Source organism: Polypterus senegalus, chromosome 1, assembly GCF_016835505.1.
Source record: "Polypterus senegalus isolate Bchr_013 chromosome 1, ASM1683550v1, whole genome shotgun sequence".
Taxonomy (NCBI): Eukaryota; Metazoa; Chordata; class Cladistia; order Polypteriformes; family Polypteridae; genus Polypterus; species Polypterus senegalus.
Genome location: NC_053154.1, coordinates 170,554,585 through 170,582,446, shown reverse-complemented (window position 1 = coordinate 170,582,446; position 27,862 = coordinate 170,554,585). Strand labels below are relative to the sequence as shown.

Below are 27,862 nucleotides of genomic sequence, written 5' to 3'. Positions count from 1 at the left end.
AAAGAAGAAGCCATTTCTTAATAATGTCCACATGAAAAAAGCACATGTGGCATTTACTTCAAAGCATAAGAAAGACCCTGTTAAGATGTGGGAGAAGGTTTTATGATCAAATGAGACCAAAATGGAGCTTTTTAGCCAGATTTCAAAGATGTATGTGTGGCACAAAACTAACACTTTCCCATCCCTGAAGAAATGCCATAGCTATGGTGAAATATAGTGGTGGCAGCATCATGCTAATGGGATGCTTTTCATGTACTTCATGTCTAGGAATCTTGTCAGAGTTGAAGGGTCAATGGGCACAAATACCGGACAGTAGAATAAGTTCTCTTATGATAGTCTGCAGTGAATCTACAACTCTGGAGAAGATTAATTTTTCAGCATGACAATGACTATAAGCATAAAGCCGAAACGACACAAGAATGGTTCAGAAACAGAAAGTTGAATGTTTTGGAATGGTCAAGTTGAAGCCAAGATCTTAACCACATTGAGAAATCTGTAGTATTATTTGAAAAGGGCTTTCCAGAGGTGCCATCCCACCCACCTAGAGAAGCTCTATGAATTCTGCCAAGAAGAATAGGGAAGAATCAGTCCTTCAGAATGTGCAAAACTGCTACACATTTATCCCAAAAAATGAAGGCTTCTAATACAGCAAAAGAGTTTTCGATTAAGTATTAATGTGTAGTGCTTGACTACTTAATCAAACACTAACTTAAGAGTTTTTCTTCCTCAGTTAAATATCTACAAAACATGGTTTATTTTGACTTTGGAAATGTATTGTTACAGAATAAGAGCTCACATGAAAAATGCTGAATGGATAAATATTTGTATAAATCTTGTAATATAGAAAATTATTATGACTTTCAAGAGGATACTTTTGCATGTCACTGTATTTTAAACTAATGGCCTAATTTGTTTCACTGAACTTGTGTTTAATCATTACAAATGGAAGTGTAGCATGATCATCTAAAATGTATTTTGTCACTATAAAATACTCAAAAACCATCAACTATTAAAAAACTTTGTGTTTTGTTGGTTTAGTTTTAATATCGTTTCACAAGCTTTAATATATTGTCCAAAATGAATTTGCAGGGTATAAAGTTTGAGTCTCAAATCTTCTTCTTCTTCTTTTGGCTGCTCCCATTAGGGGTCGCCACAGCGGATCATCTTCTTCCATATCTTTCTGTCCTCTGCATCTTGTTCTGTTACACCCATCACCTGCATGTTCTCTCTCACCACATCCATAAACCTTCGCTTAGGACTTCCTCTTTTCCTCTTCCCTGGCAGCTCTATCCTTAGCATCCTTCTCCCAATATACCCAGCATCTCTCCTCTGCACATGACCAAAAAAACGCAATCGTGCCTCTCTGACTTTGTCTCCCAACTGTCCAACTTGAGCTGACCCTCTAATGTTCTCATTTCTAATCCTATCCATCCTCATCACACCCAGTGCAAATCTTAGCATCTTTTACTGCTACCACCGGCTCTGTCTCCTGCTTTCTGGTCAGTGCCACCGTCTCCAACCCATATAACATAGTTGGTCTCACTACCATCCTGTAGACCTTCCCTTTCACTCTTGCTGATATCCGTCTGTCACAAATCACTCCTGGCACTCCTTCTTCTCCACCCATTCCACCCTGCCTGCACTCTCTTTCACCTCCTCCATTACTCTGTACTGTATTTAAACTCATCCACCTTTGCCAACTCTATTCCCTGCATCCTCACCATTCCACTGTCCTCCCTCTCATTTACACACATGTATTCTGTCTTGTTCCTACTGACCTTCATTCCTCTCCTCTCTAGAGCATATCTCCACCTCTCCAGGGTCTCCTCAACCTGCTCCCTACTATCGCTACAGATCACAATGTCATCAGCAAACATCATAGTCCACGGGGACTCCTGTCTAATCTCGTCTGTCAACCTGTCCATCACCATTGCAGATAAAAAGGGGTTCAGAGCTGATCCCTGATGTAATCCCACCTCCACGTTGAAAGCATCCGTCATTCCTACTGCAGACCTCACCACTGTCACACTTCCCTTGTGCATATCCTGTACTGTTATGTACTTCTCTGCCACTCCCGACTTCCTCATACCATACCACAGCTCCTCTCTAGGCACCCTGTCATATGCTTTCTCCAGGTCCACAAAGACGCAATGCAACTCCTTCTGGTCTTCTCTAAACTTCTCCATCAACATCCTCAGAGCAAACATTGCATCTGTGGTGCTTTTTCTTGGCATGAAACCATACTGCTGCTCACTAATCATAACCTAACTTCTTAATCTAGCTTCCACTACTCTTTCCCATAACTTCATGCTGTGGATCATCAATTTTATTCCCCTGTAGATACTGCAGTCCTGCACATCCTCCTTATTCTTAAATATCAGCACCAGTAACACTTCTTCTCCACTCCCCAGGCATCCTCTCACTTTCCAAGATTCCATTAAACAATCTGGTTAAAACCTCCACTGCCATCTCTCCTAAACACCTCCATGCTTCCATAGGTATGTCATCTGGACCAATGGCCTTTCCATTTTTCATCCTCTTCATAGCTGTCCTTACTTCCTCCTTGCTAATCTGTTGCACTTCCTGATTCACTATCTCCACATCATCCAACCTCTTCTCTCTCTTGTTCTCTTCATTCATCAGCCTCTCAAAGTACTCTTTCCATCTGCTCAGCACACTCTTCTCGCTTGTGAGTACATTTCCATCTTTATCCTTTATCATCCTAACCTGTTGCACATCTTTCCCAGCTTAGTCCCTCTCTCTAGACAATTTATACAGGTCCTTTTCTCCCTCCTTAATGTCCAACCTCTCATACAACTCATCATACGCCTTTTCTTTAGCCTTTGCCACCTCTCTCTTCACCTTGCACCTTATCTCCTTGTACTCTTGTCTACTTTCTGCATCTCTCTGACTATCCCACTTCTTCTTTGCCATCCTCTTCCTCTGTATACTCTCCTGTATTTCCTTATTCCACCGCCAGGTTTCTTTTTCCTCCTCCTTGTTTCCAGATGTCACCCAAGCACCCTTCTTGCTGTCACCCTTACTACATCTGCTGTAGTTTCCCAGCTGTCTGGTAACTCTTCACTGCCACCCAGTGCCTGTCTCACCTCCTCCCTAAACTCAACCTTGCAGTCTTCCATTTTCAACTTCCACCATTTGATCCTTGGCTCTGCCATAACTCTCTTCCTCTTCTTGATCTCCGTCATCCTGCAGACCACCATCCTATGCTGCTTAACAACACTTTCCCCTGCCACCACTTTGCAGTCTTCAATCTCCTTCAGATCAACTCTTCTGCATAGGATGTAATCTACCTGTGTGCATCTTCCTCCACTCTTGTATGTAACTCTATGTTCCTCCTTCTTCTTAAAATATGTATTCACCACAGCCGTGTCCATCCTTTTGGCAAAATCCACTATCCTCTGACCTTCATTCCTCTCCTTGACACCATACCTACCCATCACCTCCTCGTCTCCACTGTTGCCTTCACCAACATGCCCATTGAAATGTGCTCCAATTACCACTTTCTGTCCCTTGGGTACACTGTTCATCACTTCATCCAACTCACTCCAAAAATCTTCTTTCTCACCCATTGCACACCCAACTTGCGGTGTATATGCACTAACAACATTCATCATCACACCTCCAATTGCCAGCTTCATAATCATTACTCTGCCTGACACTCTTTTCACCTCCAAAACACTCTTGACATACTGTTCCTTCAGAATAACTCCTACCCCATTTCTCCTCCCATCCACACCATGAGAGAATAATTTGAATCCACCTCCGATCCACCTGGCCTTACTCCTCTTCCATTTAGTCTCTTGCACACACAATATCTCAACCTTCCTTCTCTCCATCATATCTGCTAACTCTCTCCCCTTACCAGTCATACTGCCAACCTTCAAAGTTCCTACGCTCAGTTCCACTCTCTTTGCTTTCCTCCTCTCCTCCTACCACATCTCCCCCCTCTTCTTCTTCTTCGGCCAGCAGTAGCCCAATTTCCGCCAGCACCCTGTTGGCTAACAGTACTGGTGGCGGTCGTTGTTAACCTGGGGCTCGACCGATCCAGTATGGAAATTTGTATTGTTGTTCGCATATTGATTTGGCAAAATTTTACACCAGATGCCCTTCCTGACATAACCCTCCCCATTTATCCGGGCTTGGAACCGGCATGAAGAAACACACTGGTTTGTGCATCCCCTGTGGCTGGGTTAAAGTTTGAGTCTCAAATAACTCCACCAAATAATTACAAAATTTGGACTGAAACTTTTTGAATTCTTTTGCATGCTTCGTCTTCTTGGGGACTTGGTCTTGAGTTGTTCTAGATCTTAACAGGTCATGATCTTGGTTTTGTCTTGGTCTCTGCAGAGGTGCTCTTGACTACTGCACTGCTTTTAGGTTATCAGTGATGGTTATTCCAAGACATTTAAACTTTTAAAACTGCTTCCCCTGTCTATAGAATCCTCATCAGTGTCATTGTGAGTATGATATGCTTTAAGCTCCCTGAAGTTTTTGAGCATTTCTTCAGTTTTGCTAACATTAAGGGAGAGATGATTTTCTTCTGTATAAGACATATAACTATAATTGGTGATGATCTCTATGATTGTGGTTTTATTAACAAGTTCAGTTATGTAATTGTAATGCTCCACACCCATGAATTTCCATGTGGAGGAAATGATTCTGCAAGGATGCTGTTTGGATCTGCCAGTTAGAATGTTGAAAATCCTGTTCAAGAAGGTGGCACCAAGTCACATGTCTAGGATTTTGTTGTTTTGTCTTGATGGAAAGACGGCGTTAAATTCTAAGCTGCAGTCTATGAACAGTTTTACTGAATAGCAATTTTTATTATCCAGGTGTGCCAAGATAGTATAAACTACAAAAGATATGACTACTCCGTGAACCAGTTATGTGAATGAGCAAACTGAATGTGGTCCAAACTGTTTGGTGTATTACTTTAATTGTGCCGCAGCATTACTCTGTTTGAAGCATTTTATCACAATCGCAGTGAGTTCCACTAGTTTGTAATCACTGAGACAGTTGATTTTTTTTGGACACAGAGGTTATTGGTGCCTTTTTAAAGTAGAGGGGTATACTAGATTCCTGTAGTGAGGCATTAAAAATGTCTGTAGTAATGCCATCCAATTGATTGCTACAGAGTGTTTTAAACAATTTGATGTATTGACTTTTTTTTTTTTAAAAAAAAGCCCCTTTACATCATCTACACTGGGAGGAACGTTTATTGTCCTTATCAAAACTGATTCATAAGTATCTTTATCCCTTACTACATCATTTATTTTTCATAATACATAATAAGCTCCATCCTATCCCAGTATTGACGTCTAGCAACTACAATAGCTTTCCCTAGTTTATCCTTGTATTTCTGTATGTTTTTATATCACTGATTTAAAATGTTATAGTGCAAGCCTTCTGTAAAATATGGATATCTTTTGTAATTGATGGTTGCTTATTGGGAAATGTGGATTTTTTTCATCAATATGCAGTCTCCCACACATTATTTATTTATTTTTTTTATAAATCATTTGATGAGGGTTGCATACTTATCAAGATCAAATGAGTAATCGCTAAATTTCTCTAAATCAAATGAGGACCCTCTAAACATTTCTCAATCTTCAGATTCAAAACTTACATTTTTTTTTTTAGCTCTTTTGTTCACCATTGTACCACTTTTATTCCAGGCTCCTTACACTGTTATAAACAAGGACACAAAGATACTGAAACGAGATCTGATTTATTAAGATATGGGTGAGGTGGCAGACGGTAAACATCCTTGATTGTGGTGTCACAGTGATCCAGAGAATTAGTACCCATGTTTGGACCAATGATGTGGTGATGATATTTAGCTAATATTTTCCTTACATCTGCTTTGTTTGAAGTCTCCAGTAACAATAAATAAACCCTCAGGATGTAAAGATGAGAATTTCTTAATATTGTTGTTCAGCCTAGTGCTGGAATCTGGTTGCAGTGGGATGTGGACGACAATTAGAGCACCAGTAGGTGATTTTGCTGAAATGTAAAATGGGATTGCACCTGATCATTAAGTGATCCAAACCTGTGAGATGGATTTTACATTTACAGTATGTTGTTTATCATAAAACATATTATACCTTCTCTGCTTTTCTCTGATTCACTCTGTTAATGTAAACATCTAGCTGGATTTTGGAATCTGGAGTCTAAGTGGATAGCACAACGGTGAATGCAGTTTCTGTGTGAAGCCAAAATTCCTCTGATATTGTCTAGGATATAAATTCCCCCCCCTACCCAAATTGGACATCCTAATTATGAGGGTAGTTTCTGCTAGGTTGCATATACACCTTGAACAAGTTATTGATTTTGCGTATGCTAATAAAACTCCATGATGAAACTTAGGTGATGCACATTAGGGATCCATGGTGTGTGTAAGATTTACAATAATACCAGCGTGTTTAGGGATCAGTGGGTGTGAGCGCCTGCGAAACTGGTCGACCGGGAGTGTGTTTGGTATGGAATTGAAGCTGATTGACTGATTGGCTCGGCTGTTCCACATTGGCACTCTGCGGGTCGTAAGTAGGGTGTCACATCCACATAAGCATTAAAGAGAGCCTGAGCTGAGTGAGAGGATGATTAAAAAGTCAAAGTGCACAGTTTGCTAGCGAGACTGCAGATAATTGGGTGAGCAAGTGATGCAGTGGACAGCACTCATGGGGTACAGTTGCATCTGCTGAGGACCTAGGGAGCAGTAGTAACTGAAGGGCTCAAGAGATTGTCCTGTGGATGCCTGCAAAGATGGCACAATGGATCCAGGCTTGGGATTTCACAATAGTGACAGCCCAAGGTGTCTGTCGCACAAGTCTGTTTTTTGAAGTTTGACGGTGCAAGCTGATGTCTCCACTCTTGGCTGAGCATACTTGATGGGTGAGCTGAGGCTGAAAGGGGAAGATAGGTACCAAGGCTCATAAAAGAGAGAAGTCCCAATTTTACCCTGTTTAAACTGTTTTTGGATTATTTATTGCTGATTTTCATAAAGGCACTGATTTTTATCTTGGATTATGTATACAGGTATATGTTTGAAAATTTCACTGCACTTTATTTGAAGACTAAAAGCACAAAGCACTTTAATATACCAACTCTCATTGTTTGTGTCCTCATTGCCCAGTCCTTCCTCAATTGTATGCCTGTGTCCTGGGTTCAAAAGGAGTTTGCCAGCTGTGGGCAACCTGTGTGTTACAGAAACCTGTACTAGTCATCTTACTGTCTGTCTTTGCTCATAGGCCTGCCTGTCTCAGTTTAATCAAGGGCTGCGGGAGATGATCCATTTCCACATGGTAAGTTAGCCTTTTCTAAACTGGTATTCTTTTTATAATTCAATGATGCATAGATAGATCAACATGCAGGACAAAGCTTTTTGTATCCACATAAGACCTGAGACCTGTTTGTAAATGATAGGGTGTGTGTAAATTTTAGAAGTTGGTTGTTCTTATATTACTACCTTGTAACTTCAAAGGCAGTTTTTTTTTTTAGCAGCTAACCTTCTTATTAAATACTTTTTGAATTGAGCTGATTTGTCATATTTATAGATATAAACAGATTATTTATGGAGTCTTGAGTCATAAAATATTTAATTTTACTTTTTCTGTACTTAGCACAATATGCAATATGGATCAAACTGTTTGTTTCTTATATATTGATTTTTTTATTTATTTTTTTATTAAATAACTCTGTAGTGGTATTTGCACGTGGGTTTTCCTTGCCTGTTTAAAGGCTTGTCTCTAGAGTGTGTTCAGCTTACCACTTCTGCTTATACCCTTATTTATATATTTATTTCAAATTATAATCTTTAAACATTGTTAACTCTTACTGCTGTGTCAAAAAACAAAACGTCAGGGTAGACTAGAGTAGTTCCAGACTCAACCTTTTATGCCACCTGCAAGGTACAACTCCCAAAGTGTTCCCGGTGTAGTGCCCCTCAACCCCCACCACCCATTATCTCTTTCTATTGAGGAGTACATAGAAACCCCTTCAGGGGGTATGCTTAAGCTCGTCTGATGTCCAAACCTTCTAATTTGTACCCCTTGCTGTGGAGAAACATCGACTATGTTCTGACCAAGTAAGATACTTGACAGTCTTGGAGAGTAGGACTAGATAACTTTAAAAGTTTATGACATTTTAACCCATTATGAATATAAAATCTTGCAGATGAATTTGACTTGTTTTAAATTTCTTTATATCTTTACAGATGTTGTTTGACCAGGCACAGAGATCACTAATTCAACAATTACAATCTCAGCTTATACAGTATGTAGCTCTGCTTTCATTCCCTTCTGCCTACCTACAGAACCCAGTGGTTGCATCATTTAGCTTATATAGCCCTTTCCATAACAGTCTGTCACTTGTTTGCAAAAGCTATTCTAACAGTATTTCTTTGGGCAAAGACATTAACATTGCTATATAATAGACTATCATGTTGGGTTGTTAATGCAAGATCTACAGAGAATGAAATTGGTTATGTGATTTCATATTTAATGATGGCAACATTATTTGAGGAAGACAGCTAGAAAGTAAAAGTAACAAATCATTAAATATATAATATCCTTGCGTTTAAAGAAACTAAACTAAGGTTGTAGGCTCAATTTTCAGTACTGAGTGCCTGTGTAGTGGTGATGAAATAATTTAGGCTGGTGGAGCTAAACTGTTGCAATGTGTACCTTGTGCTATTTAGTGTTTACATTATAAATACTTTGGGGTGATACTCACTATAAAGAGTGTTACATAGCAAGAGGTACATTAAATATTCCATCAGTTTGACTTGCCATTGTGTAGCTAAGGGAGACCATGAAAAAAATTCAATATCAGCTGGGCACCAAGTTCAAAAATTGCTTGTTTATATTTTATGTGGCTAATTTGCCTTTTAGAGGATGGATAAATTAAGTGAGAGTACAAAAGAATAAACTAATTCCAAAAATATGTTTTGCTTTTTTATTGGTCAATAAAGCACAGCTACAAGTCAAGATTATTGTCCTATATACATTGTTCAATTAAATTCTTACTTGCATGTCTACCCTGAACAATTAACAAAAATACAATATCAAAAACAATCAATAAAGAACAGCAGCAGCACTTATTTCTATAACACATTTTCCTACACAGAATGGAGCTCAAAGTGCTTTGTAAGATGTCAAGGAAGTAATTACAAGAAATGAAAAACAAATTAGGTAAGAATAATAATTATGAAGTAATAAAAAAAATAAATTAATACAAGCTTACATAACATAGATATATAATTAGTAGAAAAGTAGATTAAATAAAATTATATACAGCAGGCAGAATTATTTATATTCCTAACCTTTCCTGCTTATACACACAATCTCCTTTTTTCAGTTATTACTACAAATCAAATCGAATTACATTACATTTTTTTGTCACATACAAGTTATACATACAGTACAATATGCAGTAAAATGCTTAGTTGCTGAGCTCCAATGTCTGCACCTTGAGATGAATGTAAACGGACAGACACCAACAATACATTTTATAAATTCAAAAATCATTAATATAATTATAAATATGTAATAATAACTAATAACTGCTAATAACTAAATTGATAACTCTCACACATTGTTACTTAACAATAGGGTATCTTATTTAATATGTAGATATTGTGTGGGGAGGAAAAAAATCTCATCCTCCGTCGCTCTGAACTTTAGTTTAGGCTTTGGTAGCAGCACATAAAAGAGGCTGTTATTGGAATGGCTGGTGTCAGAAATAATTTTCCTTGCCCTGGTTCGACACAGCTCATGACCATAAATCAGGACAGAGATTTAGATTGGCCTGTAAACCTTAAGTTTTATCTTCAAACTTTGCTTTCACTTTGCCACTAGTATGTCACCTGCAATTTGCTTGTCAATCTCCCATTCCCCTCTTCTATTACTTGTGAACAAGATCCTGAGATATCTGCTTCTAAGGGCTCATTTATACTTCACGCTTAGAACGCGTATGCACCCACTTCATGGCTGCCACACGTTCCAGCGTTCATTTGACGCGTCCTCTGAGCAGGTCCTCAGAAATTAACGCAACATGTGCGCTAGTTGCAGTACCAGCAAAACGTCGGGGGGCACAGTGTGCTAAAAGTCAGAACGTGACGTCAGAGTCTCTGTTTACTATCTACATGTGTCAGAAACCTCTATGCCGATCCTATGGGATCGATGTGCGCAATTCGATATTTGATGAATGGTTCTATGTGGTGAAGCAAAGTGCCAACATACAGATGGATTTGTGGTGCTTTTATGTTCAAGCGTCGCATATTCCCGATCGTAATGACACGGTACATTTTAAAAGTCTCACATGCCATCTTTTGTGCTGTCCTTTTTTTTTTTTACAACTTCACAACAGCAACATAATGTACAGCGCTGTTTTTGAGCCACTGAGAAAAAAATTAAGGACAGGGTGAAAACGAAAACGTGTATTTTGTGATTAAAGTGGAAATTTCGGCTTTAACCTCGAAATTTCCACTTTAACCTCGTAGTTTACTTTATCATTAAAGCAGACCATCGTAAACATCATCCCAGTTTTTAATTGCTACGGCAAGCAGCAATAGATCACCACACAGAACACATTAAATGTGTGATATTCCAACTCTCTGCAAATTTAGAATCTTTAGATTTATATTTGATGTCACTTTCATGATGAAATGCATTAAATTGTGTATGTTACATTTTACAGATAAATTGTTAATTTCATTTAAATATTGAATACTGTTAATAATTACACACATGGGGGTGACACAGTGGCGGAAGCAGAATAACTGTTGTTTCTCAGGTCTCAGGGAATCACTTCGCTGGTATTCCCTGCTTGGATTCCACACTGTGCTCCGGTTTCCTTCCAAAGATATGCAGATTTGGGGATTTGGTGCCGCTAAAATGACGCTATTGTATGTATGTGCTTGTATTCATCTTGCGATGAGCTGAGGCCTCGTCCAAGGATTGTTTCTGCCTCATGCCCAATGCTTGCTGGAATGGACACATCCCTGGATTGATGGATTTAATCAATAAACATCCTTTTCAGAGATATTGCGGTAAGGTGTCAACAGAATTTAATGGGTGTTCCAGGCAATTCACAACACAGAGTAGCTGAACATGTTCTCACAGTAATAATATCTTGCACTGCCACCTGCTGGATTCGTCCAGATTTATGTGAAGTACGCACCCAAGTATAAACAGTAAAACGCTTGTGTAGCAGGAGCGTTCGCTGCAGCATGTGTCACGTCGCGTGAAGTATAAACCTGGCCTAAGAGTGAGAGTGACTTTGGTGACAGTGATGGGATTAAATACCCAATAGCTGCCTACTGTTAGGGGGTGCCTGTCCACTAGGCTGAGGAGTTCCAGAGATTGTTCCTTCCACTTCTCAACAATTTTCCCAGAAGTGGTCCACACCTCTCCATCCTTGATTAACACAGTCTGGGCAAGGGTGCACCTTTGTCTTCTGAGGCATTGAACAGTCTGGCAGGATAGGCTCAATGCCATAAAGTGGTCTTTTTTTTCCCCTCCCCCATTTCCTCTCTAAATGCCTCCCATACTTGAACTTTTGCTTCAGCAATTACTTTTGCAGCAGCCCCTTTAGTCTGTCAGTACCTTTCCACTGAGTCAGGAGATCTCACAGAGACCACTTCCCTGAATGTTACCTTATCCAACCTTGTAGTGTCCACCATTGGGTCCTAGAGTTTCAACCATAGAGAACCCGACTGCCTTTAGATCATAGCTTGTAGCAGCCATTTCACAGTTGACGTCCTGAACATGGTCCATTTGGACTTAATATCCCTAACTTTGCTGTGTAGATGGGAAAGGGGAAGGAGCTGAACTCATCATGAATGGAAGCCTTAGCCAGGCATTCCCAGGAAAACCTAACCGCTTGTCTGGGCTTCTCCGCTATGTCAACCTTTGCCTTTCACTTCAAATCCAACACAGCACCAAGTGGTGATAAGATGACAGCTCTTCCCTCTCGAAATCCATGTTTCTGAAACATATGGCCTCAAGTCAAGTGACACAGCTACAAAGTCATTCTTTGACCTTTGGCCCAATTTGCTGTTGTACCACATACACTTATCAGCACCCTTGTGTTCAAGTATGGCGTTTTGATATGGACAATTCATGATGTAGAATGCAGAAATCCAAAAACCAGTCATGGTTCTGGTTCAAATCCTTCAACTCATTTCTCCCAGTCATGCCCCTCTAAAGATCTCCTTCATTTCTGACTTGAGCATTGAAGTCACCCAGTAAGGCTACTAAGGCCATAGGTAGAACCCTTTCCAGCATTTCACCAAGCTTCTATGAGAAAGCTGAATACTCCCAAGGAAAACAGTCAGTTTTCCAGTGCACAGTTTGTAACAAAATTGAAACTGAAGGAAGCTAAAATTATACAGCCCTCCGCAATGGCTTGTGAGCATTTTTACACCTCCCAAGAGCCATTAACACATCAAAACACAAGAGGAGATGAATAGGGAAGCCAGCCCCCAAGATCAACAAATATGGTGCTAGAACCCATACGTAATATGCTTAAAGCTGTACTAGCCAGTACTTTTCAACCTCTCACGCCAGCTCAGGATCCTTCCCCATCAGGGAGGTAAATTTCCATGTTCCAAAAGTCAATCTCCATTACCAAGGTCTAGTCCATTTAAAGTCCTTCCCGCCTGTGACTGACGCTTATCTAGTATAATATCCCACCCTAATACTTCATATTGCAGGTGGTGAGCTCACAAAATGGCTGTTTAATTGCACCTTGCCAGGTTATATAGGTTGCCCATCCACCTAGCACTTGTGCAAGGCACTTTGTCTGACCTCTCAGCACCATCCTGTTTGCCAAGGAAGACCCTACTAGGATCACAAAGCTCCAGATGACCTAGTCCTGAGCATCTCTGAGGTTTACATTCCCCTTCACCATTGCAAGATGACAGTTTAGGGTTGGGAAAGTCATACATATGAATTAATAATGAACAACACAGGATAAAGGGTAAAAAAGTTAATTTATGGGGCTTGGACCACACTATAGTGCTGACAATGCAGTCAGACATGATATTGTTCCATTATTGAAAACCTTTTTTTCTTTTCTCTGCCAATAGCCAAGAATTTCTTGTTGGTCAGTCAGGGATATGTAGATTTATATACAGGTAAAGACATCTTGTATTTTGGGTAGATTAAGCATTTATTGTCTGAATGGGAATAAATGACATAAGTAATTCTGCAGAACAGGTTTATTAGTCATAACTGACAAAAGATATTTTTGGAAAGTTCTACTTTTGTCATGTGGTATTTCAGGTAAGAATGTGGTGTCCAAAGGTTACACATGTCTTAAATCTTTGTGTATTATAAATAGCCATTTACCTGTGGAGTTTATGAAAACTTTTTGAAACAGGTGTGTCATGCACATCACAACAGGCTTTATCTGAATCAGAAGAGGCATCCACATGGCATGTGCATAACTTTTTGCAAGGACTTTTTAAAACCATGAAGTGCTCAACTGTATTTCTTAGAAATCACTTAATTAATATTCAGTACTCATTAATACTCATCACTTCATTCTGTCACTGCTCAATAGAAAGCATACTGATACACTTTATAACGGCCTGGTATAGAAACTGTGCAGCAGAAGACAGAGCAGCTTTACAGAGAGTTATTAATATGACTCAGAAGATTATTAGACTCCCTCTACCTACTGTGGAGGATATCTATAGGTCTCGCTGCCTGAGCACAGCCCTCAGTATTGTTAAGGATAATTCTCATCCTTTCCATCACTTGTTTTTATTACTTCCATCTGGAAGTCGCTAAAGAGCCCTGAAGAACTGCACTTCCAAGCTAAGGAACAGTTTTTATCCAACAGCCATAAAAGAACTAAAGTTAAACCTATCCTTTGCACATAAAATGAAATTATTGTAATAAAGTAATATTATTAATTTACTATTGTACGTTAAATGCATAAACACTTTATTACTTAACTAATTCACTTACATTATTTTAAAACTAATAACTTAATGTTTATAACTAACTTTTTATAACTTATTACTTAACTAATTTATTTATTATTTGTTATTTGCCTGAATGTAATTGGAAGTGGAGTGTATGATGTATAGTTTTTGTTTTTGAGAGATGGTACATTTTCTTGTATGTTCACATGCAACGACAACAAAGGCAATCATTCAATCAATCAATAGTCTTAGGCAGTAAATTGTATGTACAGTAACTTCTTCCATCACAGTTTATGAATAGTTGATCTGCTTTTGGATCTCGTGAAGGCCTCCGTAATTTTCTTTTGACAAAAAAGTGCATAGCGCCCACTAATTACATGGCCAACGTGTCTCATAAAACAGACTGCGTTGAGACGAATGATGCACCAATTCATCCTATTAGAGTTTTTTTTTTAAATTTATAATTGAATGTCATGAATTAAATGTTAATCTTCCCATAGTTCATACCCATATCTGATTTAAGCTAGGGAATAGTGTGCTATAACAGGCTGGATTTGATATATATTTGAAAAAAAATCACTTAACAATATTTATTAAATAAAACATTGACCTATTTGCACTTTTTGCATATTGTTAGCAGTATTCTGCCACATGTCAGTACATCTGTCTCTTTGAATATAGACTTTGAAACAGATGTGGCCTTTATTAGATTAGATAGCTGGAGAAATACTTAGACATAGAAGACAATGTCTTCTTTCTTCGTTTGGAATTGTGCCGAGTGTCACTTGCAAATATGACATGGCTTGACATTGAATTTTAAAAAGAAATTGTTAGCAGTGATTCTTCGGACAAAACAAATTCTGGTAACAAAATGTGTTTACCTGTCAACAAAACCTAACACATTCTGAAAGCAAGAACTGATACAAGCCTTGTATTAGGACTACAAAGCTTCAGTTAATATAGTATAAATGTTTATTTTTCCCCTAATGATATTATTTTCTTTTCTGGTGGTATATTATTTTGTTTTCTAGCATTATTGGGGGTGGCATATAAAATTTCAATGTACTATTGTAATAACAATAAAGTCAAAATTATTTTTAAATAGCTTTGCAAACTCTTCAGTTTAACATACAGTATCTGATATGAGGTTTTAATTTTAAAATAAAATAAATAGATTTCCTTCTGAAACAGCATTATTTTCTATGTTTCATTGTTACAATAAACCTCAGTCTCTTTGGCTTCAAGTAATCAGAATTTTACTGTTCATTGTGATGACAAACATTAAGGGAAAAAATAGCAGGCATGGGGAGAAGAATACTGTCTGCTTACTAAATTGTTTTATTCTGCAGAATGCTTTTGCATTTGCAATGATAGTCTTTACAGTTTCCTGAATTGATGCTGGCATAGTGCAGTTCTAAGTATATATTGGCACAAATATAACAAAAAGTAGGAGATAAAGCACTATAGTGCCCTTCTGCACTGTTATTTTGCCTCAATTTCAATCACCAAGGTCAGTGATAACTTTTATAACATTAGGTATTCTACTAGTTTGGTTTCCATTTTGGAATAAGAATTGATTGCATGATACTGTCAGCCTTTTGTGGCCTGCTGCATTCCCATCCAATTATTGTAGTCATGCATTTTGATCTACTGTATATTGTGTTTTAGTTAGGAATTAATATTTTTGTTTGTGATAGAGCAAAATACATGTGAGAGCTGCAACTTAACACTTTTTGCCCATTCACAACTAAGTGTTTTTTTCTAGCATTTTAACACTAAACCAGAATGCTCCTAAACCAGTTTAAAAGTTACTTACCATTGTTTTTAATGACCCTATTAAACCTCCTGCACATGCAGAATTAAATATATATGAATACATGTGTCCAGTTCTTTTGAGTTGATTACTGTTGTGCATGATATCCCATTCTTCACTGTTGACTTATTTTTTCTGTACCCAAAATAACACAATTTGTGTGATCACCAGGATTAAAATTATTAAAGACATAGAAGACATTCTGTAAACAACAATTACAACATAACATTTCACAATATACAAAATGGAAATGATGTGAATCATATTTTCCCTGCAAAATGCTTCTTTAAAAATTGTGAATAAATGCTGTAAAAACACTCAATAAACTCCTGCAAAATATTCAAAATAGCCTAAAAAAGAGAAATGTTTGGAAGAACCCCTCAAAAAGCTTGAAAATCACTAAACAAATGCTGGAAATTTGCAGCACTTAGGTGTGAATGGGCCTTTATTTGCTCTATTGTATAAATGCAGTTTTCTGTGCTAGGATAATGTGACTTGAGCATGCTTAATTGAAGAAGAACGTAGTAAAACTTTTTTTTGTGTGTGTTTTATACTTCATTAGTTTCTTTTTTGTGCATTTTTACTTATGACATATGTTTTAGACATCATTTTTATGCTGAAGCAACCAGCATTAGGGGCTCTATTATACTTCAATTTTCCATTCCCATTTCTGTTGTTTTTCAGAAGCTTCATTGTTCGACTTTTGTTGTTTATATTAAGTTCCTCAAAATAAGTGTTGAAGTATTGAAGGCATTACTCATTTTAAAGAGATGCGACAGAGACCATGAGTGTGCTCTGCTCTAGCTGATGGGCTATACTTGTGCAATTTACATACTCTAGGTCAATCCCTCAGCTAAAGGAAACTAGAAGAGAGTTCCTCCGAATCAGAGACGATCTGGATGTTGCAATAGCCAAGAATGCCCAGGTATCCCGGAATAAACCTCAGGATGGAGAAAAAGCCAGTCATCTCTTGCTAGCCACCCGAAAATGTTTCCAGCACTTTGTCCTTGATTATGGACTGCAGGTTAGTTGTAGTTACAGTTAATTTTTTTTTTTTTTAAATTTACATTACTCTGAGGCTGTTACTTTACTGTTTTATCTTGCCAATCATTGTGTTCCTTTTGGCTTTTTTCTTTTGATCTTGCTTTTGGATTTAAATCAGAGTCCAGATTTTGTGTATTGATGATTGGCAAATAGTAGGAGCATGTTATGACAGTATTCTGGGATCAGGCTTTTAAAATTTTGGTGGCTGAATTTTCATGTACATTGTAGATAATGCATAGGTCAACATGCATCTCATATGGGCCCTTGTGTGAAAATGCTTGTTTTCTCTTTTCAGTTGAACCATTTCAAGCTACAGCTGAAGTTGGATATTTTAAATTCAGTGAGTACATGGAATCACTTTTAAAAATGTACATGATTATATAAACTTCAGATAAAATAAGGCACGAGTAAAACAATTAGTTTCCCCAAATTGTATTTAGACTTCATGATGCACTGTCAGTCTGAATTCTGTTTTGATTTCTGTCTGTCTTTTCAGGTATTCTCTTATTTCCATGCACAATATACATTCTTTCACCAAGGCTACGACCTCCTCAAGGATCTAGAACCAAGCAAGAAAAAAATGGCAGAACAGGTATTGCTATAATACCAAACTAACGTCCAACTATTGGTACCACATTGCATATCTAGGAAAAGAAGGTTTTACAAAAATTATTTACATACTTATTGCAAGCAGTATTTGTACCAGCATTTTTGCAGACTCTTATTTAAAGGTCTATACTTGAACAGCATGAATATGTAGTTCTGTGTAAATGCTCCCTGCTTGTAACCTTTACTGTAATGATTGTTAGTCTGCATGAGGTTTTTGCTTTAAAGGTGAAAAGTCAGCAGAATTCACTTTTTATATGCCTTAGAGGATTTTGAATATTTGGATTATTTGCTCAAAGATGAGGAAACGTTTTGTTTGTAATATTATAGCATAACCATCAATTATTTGGATGCACCAGTCTCCTCGTCTCTGTACAGCTTTTAATGCAATTGTGTGTTTTATTAGAATGATGTTTAGTATTACACTGTGCAAGGATTGTGTCCCAGTAATGCATTATAGGGCATAAACCTCTCTTGACTTGTATAACCTCTAGTTTCTAGTGTGTGTGTATATGTATTTATGTATGTGTGCATATTTGTGTGTATTATGTATATATATATATATATATATATATATATATATATATATATATATATATATATATATATATAAAACATAAAAATAATCGTAGCTTTGGAAATGCATATCTATAGTATTAATCTTTTGCACTGTTGATATCATAAGTGACACAAAAAATTGAGGAGAGTTTGGTTTGTAAAAATAATTTGTGGTTTTTTTTTTTTGTAATATAAAATGAGGTAGTAACAATGCTATGTGAAATAACCATACACATGCAGTACAACATAAGTTGCTTGGAAAATCAGCTACTGTTCAGTCAGTCACACAAGAACATGTACTATATATATATATACAGGTACTTGAGGGACACTTGTTGAAAATGAGGTGCAACATGCTTTTTCCACTGCTTTTTCTTGGTCTTCCTACACAGTCTTAATTTTGAAATGGTTAACCCTAAAATCTCTTGAGCAAGCAGGTGAAATACTGGAAATACTTAGAATATTATTGAACAAAAACGTGTGACTGAGGGTCTAATTTTTTCTGAACAACATTTTGCTAATTGAGAGATGACAAAAAATGTTACAAAACCATTAATTGGGTGATTAGCTGATTTCTGTGTATGACATCCTGTAGAGCGTTTGTCTATTTGGTAAATAATATTTAACATTATGATTTTGGGCATGGTTTTCATATTTCTTTTCTGCCATAGCTAGCTCAGCTTACAACTGATGTCACTGCAAAGCGAAGAGAAGTGGAATATGCTCATCAGTTGTCTCAGCAGAAGGTAAACATTAATATTCTTTAAAAAAGCTGGATGAAATTTTCAATTGGTCCCTGAGTTAGCCAATATTAACCAAATATTGAGCAGATTTGAGCTTTTCTAAAACTGTAATTAATTTCAATGTGTATGAGGAGCTGTTTTTTTAGCTGAGCATAATTACTGTAAATTGCTCAGTGTAAACTTTCCTGAGTTATGTACTGTATGGGGACATTACAGGACTCGGACAGATTTTCTGTTCTGGAAATGAATAAGCAGTGGCTTGCACACATTCGTGCAAATGCAAGATTGACACAAAAAACAAAAAGTCAGAAGAACTAGAATTGGAACAAGTATTTGTACTGTAATTTAAGTGGCAGTCTCTTGACAATATTTGGTTTTCATACACTGCCTAAATACTTTCAGGTGACTAAATCTTGCATTAACGCCATAAGTGTATTTATTCTAGTTAATCTATAACTGTCAAAGCAAAGTAGAACTGCATTTTTATCAGTTGCAGTTCATAACAATGCAGTGTATGTACTGAACATTAAAATTCGGCTTGACTTGAATTTACACTTAACAGTACAAGTACACGTGTTTCTAAGTATAAAATAACAAGTTTGGGCCTATATGGCTATACTCAAGATGGGGCTGATGTCTCATTGCCTTAGTGTCCAGGTTTAATTCCTGTCCTTGCAATAATTTCTGTAGACGTTTTGCATATTGTTTGTTTTTTTGAGCACTCCTGGTTTCAACTAGTATCCCAGAATCTTTCAAAACATTAACATTATCATGTTTGCCTTTTGGGTTTTGGTTTGGGGCTGCTTATCCTGACAACACATGATATAAGGTAGAAAACAACTCTTGGATTCACCTCTAATCTGTTGTAGGGCCCACTTACACACTTATGTACACTCACACTTTTATTTTTATAGGGCATGTTTAGAACTGCCACTTATCCTGACATGCACATCTTCACAATTTGGAAGAAAAATGAGAATATCTGCAAAAAATCCCCGCTGTCACCAGTAAAACTGGCAAGTCTGAGATTGGGATTGGATGACACTGTGCCAATCTGAAAGTCATAAATTTTAGATAAATTAGTAACCCTTAACTGGTCCAGAATGAATGCTGAAATGCTTAAAATGTTGGTGTTTAATCAGTTTCTTGTAGAGTGATTAATGCTTTTGCTTTTTGAAAATCTAAAACATTTCTGAAACTGAGCAGCAGATTTTGAAGAAATGGCCAGTGCTCCAGATGTTTTATGTATTGGATATTGGAGTATTATGCCCTCTACTTGGCGCAAATCACCTCGTTCCCCATTGCAGCTGGCCTCTGCTATAAGTTCTGACACTGTTCTTCTGACTCTGTACTTTCTTCCAGGCTCTCTGCCCCATATTGCTTATCTGCTTTGAGTAGTCTTTCACTTCTCTGCATCATTTTTGTTTTCTGCATGTGCTAGTCTTAATTCACCAACCTGTGAATTCTAACTCTTCAGTTATTACATCCAAGTGCTGGACATCAAAACCACAGGTTTCATAACTTAAGGGTTTTGATGGCGATGGCAGTTTCCATCTCTTTTGCTACTTTGTAGAAACTGTTCACATCGAGTGAGGCTTTATTTTCACTTTCCATTTCAATTTTCACAGCCAGTTTGGTACACGTGAGACGTCACTAACAGATTATGAACTTTAAAAAAAAGCAGACAGAAGTGGTGTTTGCTCCAGACTACTCTTCATTACTGTTGCTGTATAAATTTGCCTAAAGAATTTTGAGCTCCATTACTGTATATTCATTGTGAAAACTACACAGTCTAAATATCAGAATTTTGTGGCATTTGCTGAACAGTTAGATCTAAGTGTAGATAATATACAGACAAAACTTAAGGCTTCTGCTCTTTGTTTAAAGCAACTGCACTTACTGTATGTCCAAGTCTAGAATAAGAAAGCCTTAATCCTATTTTTAATTTAACCAAGTGCTGCAGTTCGCACATTAAAACAAGGAAGAAACTAGAGATGTATACCTACTGAAGAGTAGAATAAGATGAATATGTCCAGTTGGAAGGAGCTATCACAGCCTTCTCACTACAGCATACATTACATTCTATTTACTTATTTGGCTAACGCCATTATCCAAGGAGACTTAGGATATTTTAATACAATTAGTTACATTTATTTTGGTTTTTCCAATTGGAGCACAGGCTGGTCAAGTGACTTGCTTATGGTCACACAGTATCAGCGGGATTTGATCCTGCAACCTCAGGTTTTAAAGTCCAAAGCCTTAATCATTACGCAACACTACCTGCCTGCATACTGAAGAGAATTTGAAGCAAGGAGAAAGCAGGTGCTGGAAAAGGAAATCTTGAATAGTTTGATAAACAGAGTATGAGCCTGATCATCAGAAGCACACATGGGGCAGGGGACTAGACATGGGGACAAGTTGCAGCTTACCTTGTCTTGATGAGTATTTGTTGCTTTAAAGGTTTTGTTTGTGGCAATGGTGAGGATGTTTGCCTGTGCTTTTTCAGTTTTAAGAGATTTCCAGTACTCCCCGTCTGTTCATCTAAGGACTTGAATTGTTCATTGTTTTTGGTGTTTGACTTTTCTTTTTAGGTGCTCATTATAATATATACAAAAATTCAAATACAAACCACACAGTATTCACAACTTTCATGAACAATATTAGTAGCAGTGATACTGTCACTAATACAGAGTGAAATTCAGCAAATGGATGCCATGATTTCTGCCTCACTCTCTTGCCTTCACCATCAGTCATCACAATGAACCCTCCTGTATTTGCTGTGCCTGACTTTTAGCTGTAACCTGATTTTTAGCTTATTTGTAATAGAAATTAATGGAAAATAAGAATGCAAGTGTCTATTCAGGGAAATATTTGTGTTTTTCTGCTGTGCTTTGAATCTTCTCCTGTATTTGTATTTCAGGATGTTTTAGATGACAGCACCAACAACCCACAGGATAAGCTCACAGTTGAAGGCTACCTGTTTAAGAGGTCAAGGAAGAAATCTAAAGTTTGGAACAGGTAGTCGTGTGTTTTTTTTTTAATTTGCTTCCTTTGCAATCGTAAATACGTTAGAAAAAAAAATCCTGATTTCCATGTAACAGGCTCAAATTATCAATTAACAGTCATTACATTTTTAATGCTTTCAGTAGTTTGGGTTTCTTTAAGTGCTAATGTAATTGATTAAGTTTTCACATATAAAGAAGGGTTTCAATATGCTATATTTGACTGGTTGTGGTTAAGATGTACCTTTTAAATTTGCATACAATGCAAAATTACATCAAAGCAAAATTTTGAGTCTCTGGGCCAGTCTGTGATTCAGTCCACAGATGTTCCACAGTATTTCTACTAAAGATAGCATGAGTGGCACTAAATTTTAGAGGTGGCATTGTGGACCAAATTTAATTTTTAAATACTAGCTTTATAGTTTCCTTGCCCAGTATTTGCTTTGCTTGTCAATAATTCCATACTTAATGTCATGCTTTATCTAAGCAAAATAACTATTGACAGAACATAAACAGTACTTGATCCCTTTTTTTTTGTAAGTGTTCAGTATTACACCTGGAAAGCAACAATGGAAGCAATCTGTTACACACCTTTTGATTCCTTTTATTTCTTTCTTTCTGTAGATCCCTTGTAAACATAGTTACTTTCTTCTCCAAAAGCTTGATCACCCCATATGACAACCACACCAACATACCATAAATTAAAATTAATATAAAAAAAGAAAATTCTTATGTAATTTCCTGTTTATTGCAATTGATTTGCAAAAGTCTGTGAACCATTCACCTCTAAGACTTTCAGCTCCATTAACATTTTACCACTCCATCTCCTTATGTGATCAGATATCTACAGATCGTACTTATACATGTTACAAGTGTGCTTGATTGCATTACTGTCAATCATGTTGTTCTGTTTGGCATTTGTAAGCAAATCACACCCAGTATATCCTGTCTTTCTTGTGCCACATGCTTTGTGTTTTTAGACATATTTCTTTATCCTCTTCCTGTAGCTCATTTGAAATTTCCTGCCTCATTTTGTCGTTCACGTTTGCCATTACTTTTGAATATTTCTCTTCGATTCTATGCACAACTGCACATCCGGACACTTTCTACATTCATTTTTTAATCACTTCTTAAAAAGCCTCCACTTCACTTTACTTAGCTACATTTCAATTCCGTCATTATATCTGACTGCTTAATTGCTTCTCACTTATCAGTCACATCAAGAGCTTTAGAAGCCTACTTGGAATTGATAGTCTTAATTAAAAAAACAAAACTAAATAAAAAAAAATTGGTTCTAAACATAATCGGCTCCCAAACCTGTTAAGTCATGGTCTCCTGATTAAAAAAATCAAAACCAAGCAAAATTGTTTTACATGCAGTGTTTTGTGATCCACCTCTTTATTTTTTGACACACGCGCACGCGCACACGCAAATTATCACCTGCTTCAAGTGATGCTTAATTCTTTGTTCTTCCTTGCATACAAGTAAACTATGTCTAACTGGTGGCTGTTGTTTGCTTTACTCTTAACAGTTCTGTTTAGTTTCTTTTTAGTAGCATAATTATGTGTTAGTCTAGTTTAAAATTTGCAACTATAAACACATTTTGGCATGTTTTATTACCAATATTTTAATTTCTTCATGTATTTTTCCTAGATACTGGTTTTCCATCCAAAATAACCAACTTGTATATGTGAAATCTCACAAGGTAGGCCTATTTCAGGTTTTCTAAATAAAGTAATAATGTAGTACAGAAGACAAGCACATTTTGATATAGTATATTTTAAATTAACATTGAACACCATTTTATGCTAAACATAATGCAGTGTCTTAAAGTTTACTAATTCAATTTATAAAACTTGATTGACCAAAACCTCTCATACCCAATTTTTGCTACCATCACTTGAGAATCAAGTTTATCTTCTTTCTTCAAACATAAGTGAGTTTAGCACCAACCAGTCTTTTCACTATACAGTGGAACCTTGGTTTGCGAGCATAATTCATTCCGGAAATGTGCTCATAATCCAAAGCACTCGTATATCAAAGTGAATTTCCCCAAAAGAAATAATGGAAACTCAGATAATTCATTTCACAACCCACAAATATGTACTGTATATAAAAACGATTAATACAAAATATTAAGTAAAAATATGTAAAACAAATTAACCTGCACTTTACCTTTGAAAAGAATTGTGGCTGGTGTGCGGGAGACGAGAGAGAAGAGTAGGAGGAGGGTTATTGTGTAGGACAACTTTCACTATAACTAACGGAATCACTGCTATCTGTTGGCTCACTGGAATCTTTTTCTTTTTTTGCAACTTTAACAAGGAACCTATCCAATGACAGTTGCTTTTGCCTGAAGAGTCACTACACTTGGACACAAACTTAAAAAAATGCTTTACGCACTGTAAGGTTTCTAAACTCTTTTGGGGTCCCCCATCCCCCAATGGGACGACACACGGAAGCGTCCCAAAGCAACCGCAGGCTCCCAGTGCTGTAGTAGCGGTCAAGCTATAAGCTCCTGCTGTCAATGGGTGATGCAAGGAACATTATAAATGCAAGAGCACAGTATTACTTAGCGACTAACCTGGTCATGACACCTACCTGATTGCTGTGTCTCTGTATAGGAGAGCAGTAGATCCCACTACAATAAATAGCCATGCTGTTCCTGTTTCAAGCTGAATAAAGCTGATTTTACTAAATTACTGAGACTCAGCCTTGTGTTTTGGGGTGCATGACAGGGACTCATACGTTACAACGCACACACATGGTCACCATGCTGTAGTAAAAAGTATAAGCTCATATGGATGTTGACTATATGAGTGAGGCACACCGACTGAGAACAAGCATGGGAGACGATTACCCACAATCCCCACGTGATTCTCAGTGGACAAAGCGTATACATACTACTTGTTCGTTTATCAAGTTAAAATTTATTTCAAATTTTAGCTCGTCTTGCAAAACACTCACAAACCAAGTTACTCGCAATCCAAGGTTTTACTGTATATGACATATTATTCCACCTTAACTAATGTCTTTTTACACACCCTCCAGAAATGACCCTGTATCTGCCACAGCAAGGTGTTGCATGGGCTTCCCTTTGGACTAGTCCAACCACTCGGGTCCTCAACAATGAGGAACCTGCGAGCTGGATCACACTCTGGGATTTGCGCCACATGGCCGAAATTCCATAACTGACGCTCCCTCACAATGCAGGTAATATGCCTCCTTTGAGACTCCGTGAGCAACCGTTCATTCGACACAAAGTCAAACCAGCGGTACCTAAGGATTCTCTGAAGGGACACATACTGAAGGAGTCCAGCCTTCGTCTCAGGTCACTGGATAGTGTCCATGTCTTGCAACCATATAGCAAGACAGGAAGCACTAGGACTCTAAAGAACTTTGTCCTTTTGCATAGTTATTGGGAGTACGACACACTCCTTTCTAGCAATCTCATGACCCTGCATGTGCTTCCAATCCGTCTACTGACTTCATAGGAAGAGTCACCAGAGATGTGAATGTCGCTGCCGAGGTAAGTAAACTTCGCGACAAGGTCGAAACTCTCTTCACAGATAGACACACTGCTGAGGGCTGTGCCTAAGAGGTCATTAAAGGCCTGGATATTGTATTTTATTCAGGACACTCACAAGCCCAGATGCTCAGAGCCCTTGATCAGAGCCTTCATTGACTCCGCAAAGATCACAGCATCATCAGCAAAGTCAATATCAGTGAATCTGTCTTCACCAACAGATGCCCCACAGCCACTGGACCCCATGACCTTGACCAACACCCAATCCATGTAAGCATTGAACAGAGTAGGAGCAAAAACACACCCCTGACGAATCCCAAAATAATGGGAAAAACACAGAGGTTCTGCCTCCACTTTGCACAGCATTCACAGTATCAATGTACAGGCCAGCCATGGTATCCAGCAAGGTCTCAGGATGTCCCACAGGGCAGCTCAATCAACTGAGTTGAATGTTTTATGAAAATCAACAAAGACTGCAAAGAAACTCTGTTGATATTCGTGTTTGCGCTCTATGAGAACCCTTAGTGCCAGAATGCAGTCGATGGTAGACTTCTTAGGCATAAAACCAGACTGCTCTGGTACCTGGTAGGTGAGCAAGTGATCACGGATCCAATTGAGGATGATCCTAGAAAGGACCTTACCCGGCACCAAGAGCAATGTTATTCCCCCTGCTGTTGCTGCAATCCACACTTCCCTTTCTAGATATGAACGACAAGTCATGTTTTTCAGTTAATTGGGATGACACCAGTTTCCCAAATAGAAGCAAAGATTGCTTGTAATGCCAGGAGGACAGCCTTACCACCAGCCTGGAGAGGTTCACCCTGGATACCACAGATCCCTGCAGTCTTACCTACCCACAACTGGTTCACCACCTGTGCAATCTCAAATTTACACAGATTGTCCTCAAATACTCATTGATGTGCATGTATTAAATCATTTGCATTAATTACATGTACTGCATAGAAATCTGAAAGCAGACATTTTGTTTGATGTTTAAAATTTATTTTTTGTCACAAAATTAAAATTATGAGCCTTTACAGTACGTGGATTCAAGATCTTGTTTTTCTGGATGTATAGCAATGTTTCCAAATTCTGTTGATTGGCATTGGCCAGTGAAGACAGAAATGCAAACAATATTGAGGGAGGGCAGCAAATACTTGTGTGTTGTTTTTATTTGACTTTTCAGTAAGAAATGTTTCTTGCAAGTGAATTGATTACTAAAATTGCTTTCCTTTATCATTCAGCATTTGCATATAATCAAGGGTGCAAACTCTATAGAAAAGGATAATTAAAAAGAAAATGGCAAAAAATTAAGCATTTAATGTTTTGATCAAAACTCATATATTTCAGGATTGTTTTGAATAAGGGAAAAAAGAACAGCTTAGCAAACATTGGAATCAAAATAAAAGTAAGAATAACATACTGATTGAAAAATTGATTGAAACAAAAACCTTCAGCCACAGGATGTTACTGATGGAGTATTTGTGGAATGACCACAGAGGAACATTATCAAGTTCACTTACAAGCAGATAACTAACTATTGTGAGAGATGGACAACTAATGAACAGTGGGATGAATTAGGTAGCACTTACCTGAATAAGAGAGTAAGATAGTATTTTCAAAAATTATACTAAGAAACAATACAGGTATACCCAGGTATACCTTCCCTTTCCTTTTCTCTGTAAACGAAATATTCTGGTTAACCTTCAGCTTTGTTTTTTTAATTTTAAATGTAAACATTAAAAGAAAGTGGCAGGCTTGTTTTGAAGAATATTTGTTTCTTATTTATTTGGTCATATATCATGCCTTTTCTTGTGTGACAAAGGTATTAAGTAGCCACAATGTCATGCTCCATCTCTTTCTTGTGCAGAAAAAAAGCATTCTGTTCTTCATTGCACCCATTGACGCCTAATGTTTGACCAATTGCTTACCTGCATGTAGATTGATGGGGCAGTGGTGCTTTTCAGATACCTTAAAACAGTGGAACACGTTAATCAGGGCCATCTATTCAGTGACCTTCTCCATCACTATGCTCCTGTTCGCCCACTAAGGTCCTCTGATTCTGGCAATCTTGTTGTGCCCCACACTAACCTGTACTCTATTGGTGACTGAGCCTTTAGCCGCATAGTGCCCAGACTTTGGAATGACCTCCCAAAATTAATTAAATCAGCTGACTTTATTTATTCTTTTAATAAAAAAATCAGCTTAAAACTCCTCTATTTAGGAAGGCTCTAACACTCTGCCCCTTCTTCCCCCTCTTTGTCCAGATTCTTCTGGATAATTTGTTTGTGTGTTGTATCATAAATTATGTGATTTGTTCAAAATTTTTTTAGTATTGAATTTAGTATTATACTCTGGTTAATTCTTTCTTTTATTCAGTTTAATGCTTTTGTGTTTCCCGTGTTTGTTTATTGTTCTATGCAGAACCTATTTGTGTCATTTTATTTTAAGCACCTTGAGCAAGGGAAAGGTGCTATATAAATAAAATGTATTATTATTATTAAATGACAAACATTAGCGTATTCTGTTAGTTCTGTGATCCAAATGTAGATAGATACTTTGCTGATTCTGAGGGAAATTTACAGAGTTAGGTGCCAGGCTGAGGAGCAGAACTGACAA

The 27,862-nt window shown here is 37.5% G+C and overlaps 1 protein-coding gene across 5 annotated transcripts in view; it reads left to right on the top strand.

Annotated features, from left to right (window-relative positions):
• zgc:162872 (BAR_ACAPs and ArfGap_ACAP domain-containing protein) overlaps positions 1-27,862 on the top strand; it is a 213,872-nt gene that overhangs the window by 144,018 nt on the left and 41,992 nt on the right. For all 5 annotated transcript variants that reach the window (XR_005634861.1, XM_039762779.1, XM_039762770.1 and 2 more), the window contains 8 exons: positions 7,269-7,322; positions 8,234-8,292; positions 16,605-16,788; positions 17,104-17,148; positions 17,305-17,400; positions 18,644-18,718; positions 21,636-21,733; positions 23,371-23,422. Coding sequence is in view for 4 of the 5 variants with exons in the window: in XM_039762779.1 (XP_039618713.1) it covers positions 7,269-7,322; positions 8,234-8,292; positions 16,605-16,788; positions 17,104-17,148; positions 17,305-17,400; positions 18,644-18,718; positions 21,636-21,733; positions 23,371-23,422 (663 nt within the window). In the remaining variant the exon portion in view is untranslated. The remainder of the gene's footprint in view (positions 1-7,268; positions 7,323-8,233; positions 8,293-16,604; positions 16,789-17,103; positions 17,149-17,304; positions 17,401-18,643; positions 18,719-21,635; positions 21,734-23,370; positions 23,423-27,862) is intronic.